The following is a 17785-nucleotide window of genomic DNA, read 5'->3' as shown; positions in this document are numbered from 1 at the left end:
TTAGCTAGATTCAGAGAGAATGGTGCAAAGTTGCAGCGGCGTAGCTTAGCGTATTTAGGCTACGCCGCCGAAAGTTAGCTAGGCAAGTACTTGCCTGCTAAGTTACGGCGGCGTAGCCTAAAGCGGGCGGGCGTAAGGGCGCCTAATTCAAATGTGTGTAAGGGGTCGTGTTTTATGTTAATGGGGCTTGACCTTACGTTTTTGACGTTTTTTTTAACTGCGCATGCGCCGGGCGCCTACATTCCCCAGTGTGCATTGCGGCTAAGTACGCCGCACGGGCCTATTGATTTCGACGTGAACGTAAACGACGTAAATCCCTATTCACGGACAACTTACGCAAACTACGTAAAAAATTCGAATTTCGAAGCGGGAACGGCGGCCATACTTTAACATTACTATTCCATCTATTAGATGGAATAACTTTAGGCCTGATAATGCCTTACGGAAACGGCGTAAATGTACTGCGGCGGCCGGGCGTACGTTCGTGAATCGGTGTATCTACCAATTTACATATTCTACGCCGACCGCAATGGAAGCGCCACCTAGCGGCCAGCCTCAATATTGCAATCTAAGATAGGACGGCGCAAGCCGTCGTATCTTAGATATGTTTAAGCGTATCTCTGTATGAGAATACACTTAAACATAAGTCGGCGTAGATTCTGAGTTAGGTCGGCTTATCTACTGATAAGCCGGCCTAACTCTTTCTGTATATGCCTCTCTGATAAGAAAACATTTTTATAAGCTGTTTAGGGTGTCCAAAAGGGGGTCGGATGGACTTCATACTTAACCTCTTGCCGACCGCCCACCGTAGTTTTACGGCGGCAGGTCGGCTTGGCTGCGTGAAATCACGTAATGTAACGTGATTTTGCATTGCAGCCACTAGGGGCACAGTTCCCAGTTCTTTCAGGGGGAGAAATGACTAATCGTATGTTCATACAATGTATGAACAGCGATCTGTTATTTCCCTTAGTCAGTCCCACCCCCCCTTCAGTTAGAACACAATGAGAGAACATAGTCAACCCATTGATCGCCCCCTAGTGTTAACCCTTACCTGCCAGTGACATTTTTACAGTAATCAATGCATTTTTATAGCACTGATCGCTATAAAAATGACAATGGTCCCAAAAATGTGTCAAAAGTGTCCGCCATAAGGTCGCAGTACCGATAAAAATCGCAGATCGCCACTATTACTAGTAAAAAAAAATATTAATAAAAATGCCACAAAACTATCCCCTATTTTGTAGACGCTATTACTTTTGCGCAAAGCAATTAATAACCGCTTATTGCGATTTTTTATTTTTTGTTTAGGAAAAATATGTAGAAGAATACGTATCGGCCTAAACTGAGGAAAAAAATATTTTTTTTATATATTTTTGGGGGATATTTATTACAGCAAAAAGTAAAAAAATATTGCATTTTTTTTTTTTATAGCGCAATAAAACTAAAAATAAAAACCGCAGAGGTGATCAAATACCACCAAAAGAAAGCTCTATTTGTAGGAAAAAAGGACGCCAATTTTGTTTGGGAGCCACGTCACACGACCGCACAATTGTCAGTTGAAGTGGCGCAGTGCCGAATCGCAAAAAGTGTCCCGGTCATTGACCAGCAAAATGGTCAGGGGCTGAACTGGTTAAAGTGTATTTCCACTTTTTGCAGTCAAATTTGAGAAAACCCCACTATATGTGTGTTATGTGTTCCCATTCACACAGCATACCAAAAAAAAATCTGAAAAGGTAAGAAATACTTTTTATTTATGTTGTTTTTGTTAAGTAGAAAGTGTCACGGCTGATTCTAATGCCGCGTACACACGACCGTTTTCATGATGTGAAAAATTACATTTTTATTTAATGTCATTAAAAACGATCGTGTGTGGTCTCCGAAGCATTTTTCGCGACGTTTAAAAATGGCCATTTAAAATTTAGAACATGCTCTAAATTTTCGCGTCGTTTTTAACTTTGTCGTTTTTAACGTCGTAAAAAAAAGGTCCTGTGTGGGCTTTAACGACGTGAAAATAATGCGCATGCTCAGAAGCAAGTTATGAGACGCGAGCGCTCGTTCTGGTAAAACTAGCGTTCGTAATGGAGGTAGCACATTCGTCACGCTGTAACAGACTGAAAAGCGCGAATCGTCTCTCACCAAAGTTTTACTAACACAATATCAGCAAAAGCAGCCCCAAGGGTGGCGCCATCTGAATGAAACTTCCCCTTTAAAGTGCCATTGTACGTCACCGCGATTTGCTAGAGCATTTTTTTTTTCACGATCGTGTGTAGGCAAGGCAGGCTTAACACTTATCGGGTTGAAAAAAACTTTTTCTAGACCATTAAAAATGGTCGTGTGTACGTGGCATAAGAATTTCTGGACAGTCTTATCATGACTTTGTCCCCACACAGACCGAGCTATACCCCATTAACATAAAAATGTAAAAACTTCTCTCCAGGATTGCAACTTTTTTTTTTTTTAGGATTTAGATCTAGTTTACAGCTGATAATGAAGAACTGTGAACATAATACAGACAGACAACCTGACCTGTCTATGTAACCACTACAGTGATTGTCAACTCACCCAGAGGTCCCTGAGGTATGAGATATGCATACTGTTGTATGCCAAGCTGTACCAAAGAAAACAAAATGAAATACTGTATACTAGCTTACTAGTTGTTCTGGGTGCATTTGTTTACTTTTTTGGGGTTTATTCCTTTAATTTTAACCTGGTGATCCTGCCAGGAGAATGAGTTTATAGGTCCTCATTAAAACTATGCAGGGACAGACTGTTCATATTGAACGGACACGGACACAGCATTCGCAGGACAGAGGACCAGGGCCGTTCCTAGGGTCACAGGCGCCTGGGTGCAGAAATATTTCTGGCGCCCCCCACATGGGCGTTGTCATTTTACTGACTTCTGCCCATTGCAAATGTTTCTATGGCAATGAATCAACCACAGAGATGCTCCCCCAAGAAGTCTTCATTAACCTGGGATCCTTACTTGAAGAAGAAAAGGGCTTGGACAGCCGCACTCCAAAAAAATTCCTTGAATAAAAATGGGTCACAAAATTACATGCCACGGCCAAAAAATCAGAACAAAAACTGACGCGTTTCGCACTGTATCTCAGTGCTTATTCATAGCTTTAACCTGGGATCCTTACATGATCTCTTAACAATAAACAAAATACAGAAAGAGAAGCAGAGTACTTTATTGGGACCTGGAGGGGGGGCTCTGTGATGGACACAGAGAGGGCTTCTGTTAGAGAGTCTGTTAGATGTTCGGTGCCCCCACCTCTGCAGGCGCCTGGGTGCAATGCACCCTATGCACCCTGCCTAGGATCGGCCCTGCAGAGGACTAAGGCCCCATAAACACAAGAGGATTTATCCGCGAATACGGTCCAGCGGACTCACCATCGCATTGAAATCCGCGCCGAAATCCTCTGGCGATGACGTGTCGCGCCGTCACCACGAATATGACGCGGCGACGTGCGCGACGCTGTCATATAAGGAATTCCACGCATGCGTCGAATCATTACGACGCATGCGGGGGATCCCTTCGGACGGATGGATCGGTGAGTCTATACAGACCAGCGGATCCATCCGTTGGGATGGATTCCAGCAGATGGATTTGATAGCATGTCCTCAAATATTTATCTGCTGGAAATCCATCCCAGGGGATAAATATCCGCGGAAACAGATCCGCTGGAGTGTACACACCATAGGATCTATCCGCTGAAACCCATTCGCTGGGATTTTTCAGCGGATGGATTCTATCGTGTGTATGGGGCCTTAGTTGCAGGACTGTCCCGGCAAATCTGGGACATTTGGTATCTAGGTTTTCTGTTTTCGCCAAAGCTCAGAGACAATTGTCCATAGATGATGTTGAGTAGTTATTATTTGTAAAAAATTGCACTTATAACTTTGTGATTCGGCCACCTAATGTGTGTTGTGGCAAATAGCAAGTGTTATCACTTAGTGAACCTTATATCTTAGAACTTACCTGTCACAGTGATAAACATAGAGGCAATGGCGGACCGCTTTGTTGCCAAGTTCTTCACTTCACATGTGTAATTTCCTTCATTGATTGAAGTGATCTGCTCAATGAGGAGTGTGTAATTGTGATGGAGTGTGAGGTTCCTTCCATTTAATTGCCAGCTGTAAATGGGGATGGGAAAAGATTCTGCGACACATACCAATGACACGACAGAGCCAATGGTCACCTTGGAGGAGCCTTTGATGTTCACATTTTCTGGACCATCTGTTATAGTATTAGAGAATTAGGAGACACAATCTTTTTTTAATCCTGACTATAAAATAATAATTATAAACTAAGGAAATATTCACAAAACTACTTCACATTCCATTTAGTGCCACAAATGACTCAGAACTCAATACTCTTATGCCCCGTACACACGATCGGAAATTTAGACCGTCTGTATGCCCCATTGGAGTAATTCCATCGGAAATTCCGATGAATTCCATCAAAGTTTACATAGAGAACATGTTCTCTTTTCTTCCGGTGGAATTCCGATGTGAATTTGGTCGGACAAAGGTCCGATCATGTGTACAGGGCTTTACAGTTTATGTATAATTACACTTAAAATACTCAACCGTGATCATCTGAGAATGTACTGAATTACAAATTCTTAGTACTCACAAGCTATGGCCAATGTGTAGGAATCGCTGATCTTTGTACTGGCGATGTTCTCAGCTGTGCACCGATATTCCCCCGAGTCTGAACGATTGGTCTTGGAGAAGGTAACGGTCTTATTATTTGATGACAGTACAGCCCCAGAGGGCAGAGGGCCACCACCTTTACTCCATATTATCCTTGCCGTGTTAGAAGAAGCGCATGTTAGGGTGATTGTGTCATCTTCCTGTGGCTCAGAGTCAGATACTGTGATCACAGGCTTTGAAACGGGATCTGTTAGTTAAAATACAATTATTTAAATTCAGCAATGGATTAGTATCGAAAGTAAACTTGTAAAAATTTTTTTACAAAAATTGCTAAATACACCTGTGTTCAGTTTGTTGGTTAAAAAGGAATCTCAATCCCCTATAATTTGCCCCTCCCCCTAAACCACCATCTTTAACCACTTGCCTACTGGGCACTTTCACCCCCTTCTTGCCCAGGCCAATTCAGCTTTCAGCACTGTCATACTTTTAGGCTGGGTTCACACCTATGCGAATTGGCATAGCAGGAGAATGTGACTGGCTCTCTGATTTATATATAAGCCTCTTATGCCACGTACACATGGTCGTTTTTCGGCATGAAAAAAAATGAAATTTTTCAGCATGTCCAAAAAACTTAATTTTTCCAACTTCATCATTAAAAACGATGTTGCCCACACACCATCGTTTTTGAAAAATGATGAATAAAGCGCGGTGACGTACAACACGTACGACAGCACTCTAAAGGGGAATTTCTATTTGCCTTTGGGCTGCTTTAGCTGATTTCGTGTTAGTAAAAGACGATTCGCGCTTTTCTGTCTGTTACAGCATGATGAATGTGCTTAATCCATTATGAACGGTAGTTTTACCAGAACGAGAGCTCCCGTCTCATAACTCGCTTCTGGGCATGCGCGGGTTCAAAACATAGTTTTAGCCCACACATGATCATTTTTTACAACCCGAAAAACGACATTTTAAAAAACAACATTAAAAAATGCAGCATGTTGGAAAACATTTTTGGCGTTTTTCAGAAGCCGAAAAACGATGTGAAGCCCACACACGATGATTTTAAATGATGTTTTTACAATTGTAATTTTTTTCATGCCGAAAGACGACCGCGTGTACGCGGCATTAGTGTAAATAGTAAACACAAAATTATAGTGCCATCATCCTGGAGATCAATTTTGAATAGAACAAGGGCTAGTGGGACCCCAGAGGCCCAAAAGACCAAGAACAAGTATGGGCGGGGGAACAATATCGGTACTAGATAAGAAAAAATAGAATGGAGTTGTAGTAAGAGTAAAAGGTGTAAATCAGTTTATTTTAACATAGTATCAAAAAACAGGAGACACACATAAATATAAAATACATAAAAAAACAGCAGTATAAAATGGTGGACATATTATACGACCAACCGTCCCAATCACCGAGATGGAATGGACCCTAGACGAAGGGTGGCGGTGAAACGAAGGGGGTCATACAAGTCAAAATCTCTACTAGTTTCGCAACGATAGTTGCTTCGTCAGGAGAATTTCTGTACATAGAACAACCACTGCAATATGCCCTCAGTGTGAAAGGGGTCTTAGGGCACTTACACTGCTTTCATTTACAAATGGTAAAGAGGAAATATTTACCAATCATCTGGTTTCTACAATTTTTGGAAGATGCTAATTGGTTGCTGCAGACCAATAGCATTCTTTTGCACATTTTCCTAGACGAGGCTTATCATTTTTATAACGTCATATTATTACTCACCATAGATAACCAGGACTAGATTGCTTTCCAGAGCTTTTTGTGTCTGTACCTTCACTATGTAATTCCCCCGGTCTGTGGTCTGAAGGTCAGAGATCTGCAATGATCCATTGGGAAAAGCAGTGATGCGAATATTGTAACTGGGACCACGAACTAGGGGGCTGCTGTCACCAGGAATATAGGTAAAAATTTGAAGCTGAGAAGATGAAGTTGGTCCTTTATACCAGGAGAAAGAGCGAATTCCATCAGTAATCCCAGTAACATTCAGAGTGACAGATCCCCCGATGACCGGATTCTGAGGGATCAGCTGAATACTCATCATTCCACTGGACACATCCACCAACACACCGAGGAGAACTGCAAGAGAAATCCACAAAACAAAATTCTAGTTTACCAAATCCAAAAGAACTACTACATTATACATTGTTCCAAATCAAGGACAGACCCTCAAAATCAGGAACAGTTGAGAACTAAAGTTTCTCTGTCCCTCTTTCCTCCTCATTTTGGTCTGGTCTATATAGTTTTTTATACAATGCACATTTTTATCTATTTTCCAAGAATTTTATTGAGCTTTACAAGGAGTTAAAGCGGAGCTCCACCCTAAAGTGGAACTCCCGCTGATCGGAACCCTCCCCCCCTCTGGTGTCACATTTGACACCTTTCAGGGGGGAGGGGGGTGCAGATACCTGTCTAAAGACAGGTATTTGCACCCACTTCCGGCCACACAATCTCGGGCAGACTGCAGGCATGACGTCACCTCCCGCCCCCCCTCCCCCGTTGTGTTCTGGGAACACTCGGCTCCCAGTACAAAGCGGGAGCCAATCGGCAGGCGTAGCGTGACTCGCGTATGCGCCGTAGGGAACAGGGAAGTGAAGCCGGAGCGCTTCACTTCCTGATTTCCCTCACTGAGGATGGCGGAGGGGGGGAGCAGAGTGACGAGCGATCGCTCGTCCTCTGCTGCGGACAGCGCTGGACTCTAGGACAGGTAAGTGTTCTAATATTAAAAGTCAGCAACTGCAGTATTTGTAGCTGCTGGCTTTTAATATTTTTTTTTCAGCGGAGCTCCGCTTTAAAACACACGCAGGGTTACAAAAGTATGAGAAACCAAAAAGGGGGAAAGAACCTGAAGAGTTCTAGGTGGGGAAAAAGGGGATGGGACAGTGGTCTACTCCTAGTTGAACACATTTCTTTATTATATCTAAATTTATGAAAAAAAGTAGTTATAAAAGTAGTCAAGTACAAAACTTCTGATAGAAAATAGTAACATTTTGTATGACGGGCAACTGAAATTAGCTGGAGTCTTGTGTCTGACTTTGTCATATACTGGGCGAGGGACAGAGGAAGAAAAGAAAGGAAATAGCCTAAGTTAACAACTATCTAAAAAAATTCCTTTAATAAAAATAGGTCACAAAATTGCATGCCACGGCCAAAAAATCAGAACAAAAATCTGACGCGTTTCGCACTGTATCTCAGTGCTTATTCATAGCTTTAACCTGGGATCCTTACATGATCTCTTAAAGCGGGGGTTCACCCTATTAAAAAAAAAAAAAAAAAAAATTTTTTATTCTAGCATTACATTCGGCATCGTAGCGCGAGCTACAGTATGCCTTTCTTACATTTTTTATCCCCGTACTCACTGTGCTATTCCACATTGAAGATTCCGGGGAATGGGCGTTCCTATGGTGAGAGAAGGTGATTGACGGCCGGCCCTGGCACGTCACGCTTCTCCGGAAATAGCCGAAATAGGCTTGGCTCTTCACGGCGCCTGCGCATAGCCTGTGCGCAGGCGCCGTGAAGAGTCGAGACCTACTCCGGCTGTCTTCGGGGAGCGTGACGTGCCAGTGCCGGCCGTCAATCATCCTCCCTCTCCATAGGCACGCCCATTCCCCGCGGGAGTCGGAATCTTCAATGTGCAATAGCACAGTGAGTACGGGGATAAAAAATGTAAGACCGGCATACCGCAGCTCGCGCTACGATGCCGAATGTAATGCTAGAATGATGTTAAGGAGGGTGAACCACCGCTTTAACAATAAACAAAATACAGAAAGAGAAGCAGAGTACTTTATTGGGACCTGGAGGGGGGCTCTGTGATGGACACAGAGAGGGCTTCTGTTAGAGAGTCTGTTAGATGTTCGGTGCCCCCACCTCTGCAGGCGCCTGGGTGCAATGCACCCTATGCACCCTGCCTAGGATCGGCCCTGCAGAGGACTAAGTTGCAGGACTGTCCCGGCAAATCTGGGACATTTGGTATCTAGGTTTTCCGTTTTCGCCAAAGCTCAGAGACAATTGTCCATAGATGATGTTGAGTAGTTATTATTTGTAAAAAATTGCACTTATAACTTTGTGATTCGGCCACCTAATGTGTGTTATGGCAAATAGCAAGTGTTATCACTTAGTGAACCTTATATCTTAGAACTTACCTGTCACAGTGATAAACATAGAGGCACTGGCAGACCGCTTTGTTGCCAAGTTCTTCACTTCACATGTGTAATTTCCTTCATTCATTGAAGTGATCTGCTCAATGAGGAGTGTGTAATTGTGATGGAGTGTGAGGTTCCTTCCATTTAATTGCCAGCTGTAAATGGGAATGGGAAAAGATTCTGCGACACATACCAATGACACGACAGAGCCAATGGTCACCTCGGAGGAGCCTTTGATGTTCACATTTTCTGGACCATCTGTTATAGTATTAGAGAATTAATAGACACAATCTTTTTTTAATCCTGACTATAAAATAATAATTATAAACTAAGGAAATATTCACAAAACTACTTCACATTCCATTTAGTGCCACAAATGACTCAGAACTCAATACTCTTATGCCCCGTACACACGATCGGAAATTTCGACCGTCTGTATGCCCCATCGGAAATTCCTATGAATTCCATCAAAGTTTACATAGAGAACATGTTCTCTTTTCCTCCGATGGAATTCCGATGTGAATTTGGTCGGACAAAGGTCCGATCATGTGTACAGGGCTTTACAGTTTATGTATAATTACACTTAAAATACTCAACCGTGATCATCTGAGAATGTACTGAATTACAAATTCTTAGTACTCACAAGCTATGGCCAATGTGTAGGAATCGCTGATCTTTGTACTGGCGATGTTCTCAGCTGTGCACCGATATTCCCCCGAGTCTGAACGATTGGTCTTGGAGAAGGTAACGGTCTTATTATTTGATGACAGTACAGCCCCAGAGGGCAGAGGGCCACCACCTTTACTCCATATTATCCTTGCAGTGTTAGAAGAAGCGCATGTTAGGGTGATTGTGTCATCTTCCTGTGGCTCAGGGTCAGATACTGTGATCACAGGCTTTGAAACGGGATCTGTTAGTTAAAATACAATTATTTAAATTCAGCAATGGATTAGTATCGAAAGTAAACTTGTAAAAAAATGTTTTACAAAAATTGCTAAATACACCTGTGTTCAGTTTGTTGGTTAAAAAGGAATCTCAATCCCCTATAATTTGCCCCTCCCCCTAAACCACCATCTTTAACCACTTGCCTACTGGGCACTTTCACCCCCTTCTTGCCCAGGCCAATTCAGCTTTCAGCACTGTCATACTTTTAGGCTGGGTTCACACCTATGCGAATTGGCATAGCAGGAGAATGTGACTGGCTCTCTGATTTATATATAAGCCTCTTATGCCACGTACACATGGTCGTTTTTCGGCATGAAAAAAAATGAAATTTTTCAGCATGTCCAAAAAACTTAATTTTTCCAACTTCATCATTAAAAACGATGTTGCCCACACACCATCGTTTTTGAAAAATGATGAATAAAGCGCGGTGACGTACAACACGTACGACAGCACTCTAAAGGGGAATTTCTATTTGCCTTTGGGCTGCTTTAGCTGATTTCGTGTTAGTAAAAGACGATTCGCGCTTTTCTGTCTGTTACAGCATGATGAATGTGCTTAATCCATTATGAACGGTAGTTTTACCAGAACGAGAGCTCCCGTCTCATAACTCGCTTCTGGGCATGCGCGGGTTCAAAACATAGTTTTAGCCCACACATGATCATTTTTTACAACCCGAAAAACGACATTTTAAAAAACAACATTAAAAAATGCAGCATGTTGGAAAACATTTTTGGCGTTTTTCAGAAGCCGAAAAACGATGTGAAGCCCACACACGATGATTTTAAATGATGTTTTTACAATTGTAATTTTTTTCATGCCGAAAGACGACCGCGTGTACGCGGCATTAGTGTAAATAGTAAACACAAAATTATAGTGCCATCATCCTGGAGATCAATTTTGAATAGAACAAGGGCTAGTGGGACCCCAGAGGCCCAAAAGACCAAGAACAAGTATGGGCGGGGGAACTATATCGGTACTAGATAAGAAAAAATAGAATGGAGTTGTAGTAAGAGTAAAAGGTGTAAATCAGTTTATTTTAACATAGTATCAAAAAACAGGAGACACACATAAATATAAAATACATAAAAAAACAGCAGTATAAAATGGTGGACATATTATACGACCAACCGTCCCAATCACCGAGATGGAATGGACCCTAGACGAAGGGTGGCGGTGAAACGAAGGGGGTCATACAAGTCAAAATCTCTACTAGTTTCGCAACGATAGTTGCTTCGTCAGGAGAATTTCTGTACATAGAACAACCACTGCAATACGCCCTCAGTGTGAAAGGGGTCTTAGGGCACTTACACTGCTTTCATTTACAAATGGTAAAGAGGAAATATTTACCAATCATCTGGTTTCTACAATTTTTGGAAGATGCTAATTGGTTGCTGCAGACCAATAGCATTCTTTTGCACATTTTCCTAGACGAGGCTTATCATTTTTATAACGTCATATTATTACTCACCATAGATAACCAGGACTAGATTGCTTTCCAGAGCTTTTTGTGTCTGTACCTTCACTATGTAATTCCCCCGGTCTGTGGTCTGAAGGTCAGAGATCTGCAATGATCCATTGGGAAAAGCAGTGATGCGAATATTGTAACTGGGACCACGAACTAGGGGGCTGCTGTCACCAGGAATATAGGTAAAAATTTGAAGCTGAGAAGATGAAGTTGGTCCTTTATACCAGGAGAAAGAGCGAATTCCATCAGTAATCCCAGTTACATTCAGAGTGACAGATCCCCCGATGACCGGATTCTGAGGGATCAGCTGAATACTCATCATTCCACTGGACACATCCACCAACACACCGAGGAGAACTGCAAGAGAAATCCACAAAACAAAATTCTAGTTTACCAAATCCAAAAGAACTACTACATTATACATTGTTCCAAATCAAGGACAGACCCTCAAAATCAGGAACAGTTGAGAAATAAAGTTTCTCTGTCCCTCTTTCCTCCTCATTTTGGTCTGGTCTATAGAGTTTTTTATACAATGCACATTTTTATCTATTTTTCAAGAATTTTATTGAGCTTTACAAGGAGTTAAAGCGGAGCTCCACCCTAAAGTGGAACTCCCGCTGATCGGAACCCTCCCCCCTCTGGTGTCACATTTGACACCTTTCAGGGGGGAGGGGGGTGCAGATACCTGTCTAAAGACAGGTATTTGCACCCACTTCCGGCCACACAATCTCGGGCAGACTGCAGGCATGACGTCACCTCCCGCCCCCCCTCCCCCGTTGTGTTCTGGGAACACTCGGCTCCCAGTACACAGCGGGAGCCAATCGGCAGGCGTAGCGTGACTCGCGTATGCGCCGTAGGGAACAGGGAAGTGAAGCCGGAGCGCTTCACTTCCTGGTTCCCTCACTGAGGATGGCGGAGGGGGGGAGCAGAGTGACGAGCGATTCCTCGTCCTCTGCTGCGGACAGCGCTGGACTCCAGGACAGGTAAGTGTTCTAATATTAAAAGTCAGCAACTGCAGTATTTGTAGCTGCTGGCTTTTAATATTTTTTTTTCAGCGGAGCTCCGCTTTAAAACACACGCAGGGTTACAAAAGTATGAGAAACCAAAAAGGGGGAAAGAACCTGAAGAGTTCTAGGTGGGGAAAAAGGGGATGGGACAGTGGTCTACTCCTAGTTGAACACATTTCTTTATTATATCTAAATTTATGAAAAAAAGTAGTTATAAAAGTAGTCAAGTACAAAACTTCTGATAGAAAATAGTAACATTTTGTATGACGGGCAACTGAAATTAGCTGGAGTCTTGTGTCTGACTTTGTCATATACTGGGCGAGGGACAGAGGAAGAAAAGAAAGGAAATAGCCTAAGTTAACAACTATCTAAAAAAATTCCTTTAATAAAAATGGGTCACAAAATTACATGCCACGGCCAAAAAATCAGAACAAAAATCTAACGCGTTTCGCACTGTATCTCAGTGCTTATTCATAGCTTTAACCTGGGATCCTTACATGATCTCTTAAAGCGGGGGTTCACCCTATTAAAAAAAAAAAATATTTTTTTTTTTATTCTAGCATTACATTCGGCATCGTAGCGCGAGCTACAGTATGCCGGTCTTACATTTTTTATCCCCGTACTCACTGTGCTATTCCACATTGAAGATTCCGGGGAATGAGCGTTCCTATGGTGAGAGAAGGTGATTGACGGCCGGCCCTGGCACGTCACGCTTCTCCGGAAATAGCCGAAATAGGCTTGGCTATTCACGGCGCCTGCGCATAGCCTGTGCGCAGGCGCCGTGAAGAGTCGAGACCTACTCCGGCTGTCTTCGGGGAGCGTGACGTGCCAGAGCCGGCCGTCAATCATCCTCCCTCTCCATAGGCACGCCCATTCCCCGCGGGAGTCGGAATCTTCAATGTGCAATAGCACAGTGAGTACGGGGATAAAAAATGTAAGACCGGCATACCGCAGCTCGCGCTACGATGCCGAATGTAATGCTAGAATGATGTTAAGGAGGGTGAACCACCGCTTTAACAATAAACAAAATACAGAAAGAGAAGCAGAGTACTTTATTGGGACCTGGAGGGGGGCTCTGTGATGGACACAGAGAGGGCTTCTGTTAGAGAGTCTGTTAGATGTTCGGTGCCCCCACCTCTGCAGGCGCCTGGGTGCAATGCACCCTATGCACCCTGCCTAGGATCGGCCCTGCAGAGGACTAAGTTGCAGGACTGTCCCGGCAAATCTGGGACATTTGGTATCTAGGTTTTCCGTTTTCGCCAAAGCTCAGAGACAATTGTCCATAGATGATGTTGAGTAGTTATTATTTGTAAAAAATTGCACTTATAACTTTGTGATTCGGCCACCTAATGTGTGTTATGGCAAATAGCAAGTGTTATCACTTAGTGAACCTTATATCTTAGAACTTACCTGTCACAGTGATAAACATAGAGGCACTGGCAGACCGCTTTGTTGCCAAGTTCTTCACTTCACATGTGTAATTTCCTTCATTCATTGAAGTGATCTGCTCAATGAGGAGTGTGTAATTGTGATGGAGTGTGAGGTTCCTTCCATTTAATTGCCAGCTGTAAATGGGAATGGGAAAAGATTCTGCGACACATACCAGTGACACGACAGAGCCAATGGTCACCTCGGAGGAGCCTTTGATGTTCACATTTTCTGGACCATCTGTTATAGTATTAGAGAATTAATAGACACAATCTTTTTTTAATCCTGACTATAAAATAATAATTATAAACTAAGGAAATATTCACAAAACTACTTCACATTCCATTTAGTGCCACAAATGACTCAGAACTCAATACTCTTATGCCCCGTACACACGATCGGAAATTTAGACCGTCTGTATGCCCCATCGGAAATTCCTATGAATTCCATCAAAGTTTACATAGCGAACATGTTCTCTTTTCCTCCGATGGAATTCCGATGTGAATTTGGTCGGACAAAGGTCCGATCATGTGTACAGGGCTTTACAGTTTATGTATAATTACACTTAAAATACTCAACCGTGATCATCTGAGAATGTACTGAATTACAAATTCTTAGTACTCACAAGCTATGGCCAATGTGTAGGAATCGCTGGTCTTTGTACTGGCGATGTTCTCAGCTGTGCACCGATATTCCCCCGAGTCTGAACGATTGGTCTTGGAGAAGGTAACGGTCTTATTATTTGATGACAGTACAGCCCCAGAGGGCAGAGGGCCACCACCTTTACTCCATATTATCCTTGCAGTGTTAGAAGAAGCGCATGTTAGGGTGATTGTGTCATCTTCCTGTGGCTCAGGGTCAGATACTGTGATCACAGGCTTTGAAACGGGATCTGTTAGTTAAAATACAATTATTTAAATTCAGCAATGGATTAGTATCGAAAGTAAACTTGTAAAAAAATGTTTTACAAAAATTGCTAAATACACCTGTGTTCAGTTTGTTGGTTAAAAAGGAATCTCAATCCCCTATAATTTGCCCCCTCCCCCTAAACCACCATCTTTAACCACTTGCCTACTGGGCACTTTCACCCCCTTCTTGCCCAGGCCAATTCAGCTTTCAGCACGGTCATACTTTTAGGCTGGGTTCACACCTATGCGAATTGGCATAGCAGGAGAATGTGACTGGCTCTCTGATTTATATATAAGCCTAGTGTAAATAGTAAACACAAAATTATAGTACCATCATCCTGGAGATCAATTTTGAATAGAACAAGGGCTAGTGGGAGCCCAGAGGCCCAAAAGACCAATAACAAGTGTGGGCGGGGGACTATATCAGTACTAGATAAGAAAAAAGGTGTAAATCAGTTTTTTTTAACATAGTATCAAAACACAGGAGACAAACATAATTATAAAATACATCAAAAAACAGCAGTATAAAATGGTGGACATATTGTACGACCAACCGTCCCAATCACCGAGATGGAATGGACCCTAGACAAAGGGTGGCAGTGAAACGAAGGGGGTCATACAAGTCAAAATCTCTACTAGTTTCGCAACGATAGTTGCTTCGTCAGGAGAATTTCTGTACATAGAACAACCACTGCAATACGCCCTCAGTGTGAAAGGGGTCTTAGGGCACTTACACTGCTTTCATTTACAAATGGTAAAGAGGAAATATTTACCAATCATCTGGTTTCTACAATTTTTGGAAGATGCTAATTGGTTGCTGCAGACCAATAGCATTCTTTTGCACATTTTCCTAGACGAGGCTTATCATTTTTATAACGTCATATTATTACTCACCATAGATAACCAGGACTAGATTGCTTTCCAGAGCTTTTTGTGTCTGTACCTTCACTATGTAATTCCCCCGGTCTGTGGTCTGAAGGTCAGAGATCTGCAATGATCCATTGGGAAAAGCAGTGATGCGAATATTGTAACTGGGACCACGAACTAGGGGGCTGCTTTCACCAGGAATATAGGTAAAAATTTGAAGCTGAGAAGATGAAGTTGGTCCTTTATACCAGGAGAAAGAGCGAATTCCATCAGTAATCCCAGTAACATTCAGAGTGACAGATCCCCCGATGACCGGATTCTGAGGGTTCAGCTGAATACTCATCATTCCACTGGACACATCCACCAACACACCGAGGAGAACTGCAAGAGAAATCCACAAAACAAAATTCTAGTTTACCAAATCCAAAAGAACTACTACATTATACATTGTTCCAAATCAAGGACAGACCCTCAAAATCAGGAACAGTTGAGAAATAAAGTTTCTCTGTCCCTCTTTCCTCCTCATTTTGGTCTGGTCTATATAGTTTTTTATACAATGCACATTTTTATCTATTTTTCAAGAATTTTATTGAGCTTTACAAGGAGTTAAAGCGGAGCTCCACCCTAAAGTGGAACTCCCGCTGATCGGAACCCTCCCCCCCTCTGGTGTCACATTTGACACCTTTCAGGGGGGAGGGGGGTGCAGATACCTGTCTAAAGACAGGTATTTGCACCCACTTCCGGCCACACAATCTCGGGCAGACTGCAGGCATGACGTCACCTCCCGCCCCCCCTCCCCCGTTGTGTTCTGGGAACACTCGGCTCCCAGTACACAGCGGGAGCCAATCGGCAGGGGTAGCGTGACTCGCGTATGCGCCGTAGGGAACAGGGAAGTGAAGCCGGAGCGCTTCACTTCCTGGTTCCCTCACTGAGGATGGCGGAGGGGGAGCAGAGTGACGAGCGATCGCTCGTCCTCTGCTGCGGACGGCGCTGGACTCCAGGACAGGTAAGTGTTCTAATATTAAAAGTCAGCAACTGCAGTATTTGTAGCTGCTGGCTTTTAATATTTTTTTCCAGCGGAGCTCCGCTTTAAAACACACGCAGGGTTACAAAAGTATGAGAAACCAAAAAGGGGGAAAGAACCTGAAGAGTTCTAGGTGGGGAAAAAGGGGATGGGACAGTGGTCTACTCCTAGTTGAACAAATTTCTTTATTATATCTAAATTTATGAAAAAAAGTAGTTATAAAAGTAGTCAAGTACAAAACTTCTGATAGAAAATAGTAACATTTTGTATGACGGGCAACTGAAATTAGCTGGAGTCTTGTGTCTGACTTTGTCATATACTGGGCGAGGGACAGAGGAAGAAAAGAAAGGAAATAGCCTAAGTTAACAACTATCTAAAAAAAAGAAAACCTAAGGGTAACATAAAGGCTGGTTCATAATTGGGTCTGTAATTGGTTAGGTAGTTTCCTGTTTGGTCGTTTGGTTATGTCAGAGTATAGAGGTACAAGATAGTTACCCTGGTCCCACACAAGGTCCAGGGTCAAGTAACTAAGTGAGATTCAGAGGCTATGTAGCTGTGGAATGTTCAGGGGTATGGTTGGGATGGGTGGGTGGAAAAGAAGCAGCAGGGGGGTGAATAGGAAGGGGTTGTAAAAAATGGGTGTTGAGAATGGGTGTTATATCTGTGCGGATTCCTTTGTTCTTGTTTATGGGGGAGTCAAAGGATGCCTGAAAATGCAACATACTGATTCCATCTCCTTATCATTCGATGGCTGTTAAATGGATGAGTTGCTGGGGGAATGTTGTCTCGGTGTCGTTTGGGAAGCTTAGTTGATCAAAGAGTCTTGGAAGGGGGTGAATATGGAAGGATTGTCATTCACAACACTGATCATCTCTTCCATTTCTGCTGTTTATCTGACCCAAAGATACCAGTTGGTTATTGTAGGGGGGTGATGGTACCCCATTTGAAGGGTATACATCGTTTGGCCCTTGTTGACTAATGGCAGTCTAAAGATTTGTAATAGATGGATTTTAGAGGGAGCGGTATGATGTAGTAAGTAGGTATGTCCCGATACCGATACTAGTATACTTGTACTCGGCTGAAATGCTCCGATGCTTCACCCAATACCTGGGCAGTCAGGTATCGGGTGGTGGGGGGAGTTACAAGTCTTCCCCGTGCTGTCTTGTCCCCCCGTGCTGTGTTTTCCCCCTCCATGCCGCTCTCCCCCCGTGCTGTGTTTTCCCCCTCTGTGCCGCTCTCCCCCCGTGCTGTCTTCTCCCCTCCGTGCTGCTCTCCCCCCGTGCTGTCTTTTCCCCCTCTGTGCCGCTCTCCCCCGT

The 17785-nt window shown here is 43.2% G+C and overlaps 1 protein-coding gene across 1 annotated transcript; it reads right to left on the bottom strand.

Annotated features, from left to right (window-relative positions):
- Positions 1-4522: 4522 nt before the first annotated feature.
- Positions 4523-15816, bottom strand: LOC120915822 (carcinoembryonic antigen-related cell adhesion molecule 5-like). Its single transcript, XM_040326621.1, has 8 exons — positions 15473-15816; positions 14296-14562; positions 13653-13910; positions 11239-11592; positions 9469-9735; positions 8826-9083; positions 6409-6762; positions 4523-4906 (listed from the first exon to the last, which is right to left on the bottom strand). The coding sequence occupies exons 1-8, from the start codon at positions 15789-15791 to the stop codon at positions 4629-4631; spliced, it is 2355 nt and encodes a 784-aa protein (XP_040182555.1). The 5' UTR covers positions 15792-15816; the 3' UTR covers positions 4523-4628.
- Positions 15817-17785: the final 1969 nt, after the last annotated feature.

Source organism: Rana temporaria, chromosome 10, assembly GCF_905171775.1.
Source record: "Rana temporaria chromosome 10, aRanTem1.1, whole genome shotgun sequence".
NCBI lineage: Eukaryota > Metazoa > Chordata > Amphibia > Anura > Ranidae > Rana > Rana temporaria.
The sequence above is the reverse complement of the archived record's forward strand: the minus strand, read 5'-3'. Positions and strand labels throughout refer to the sequence as shown.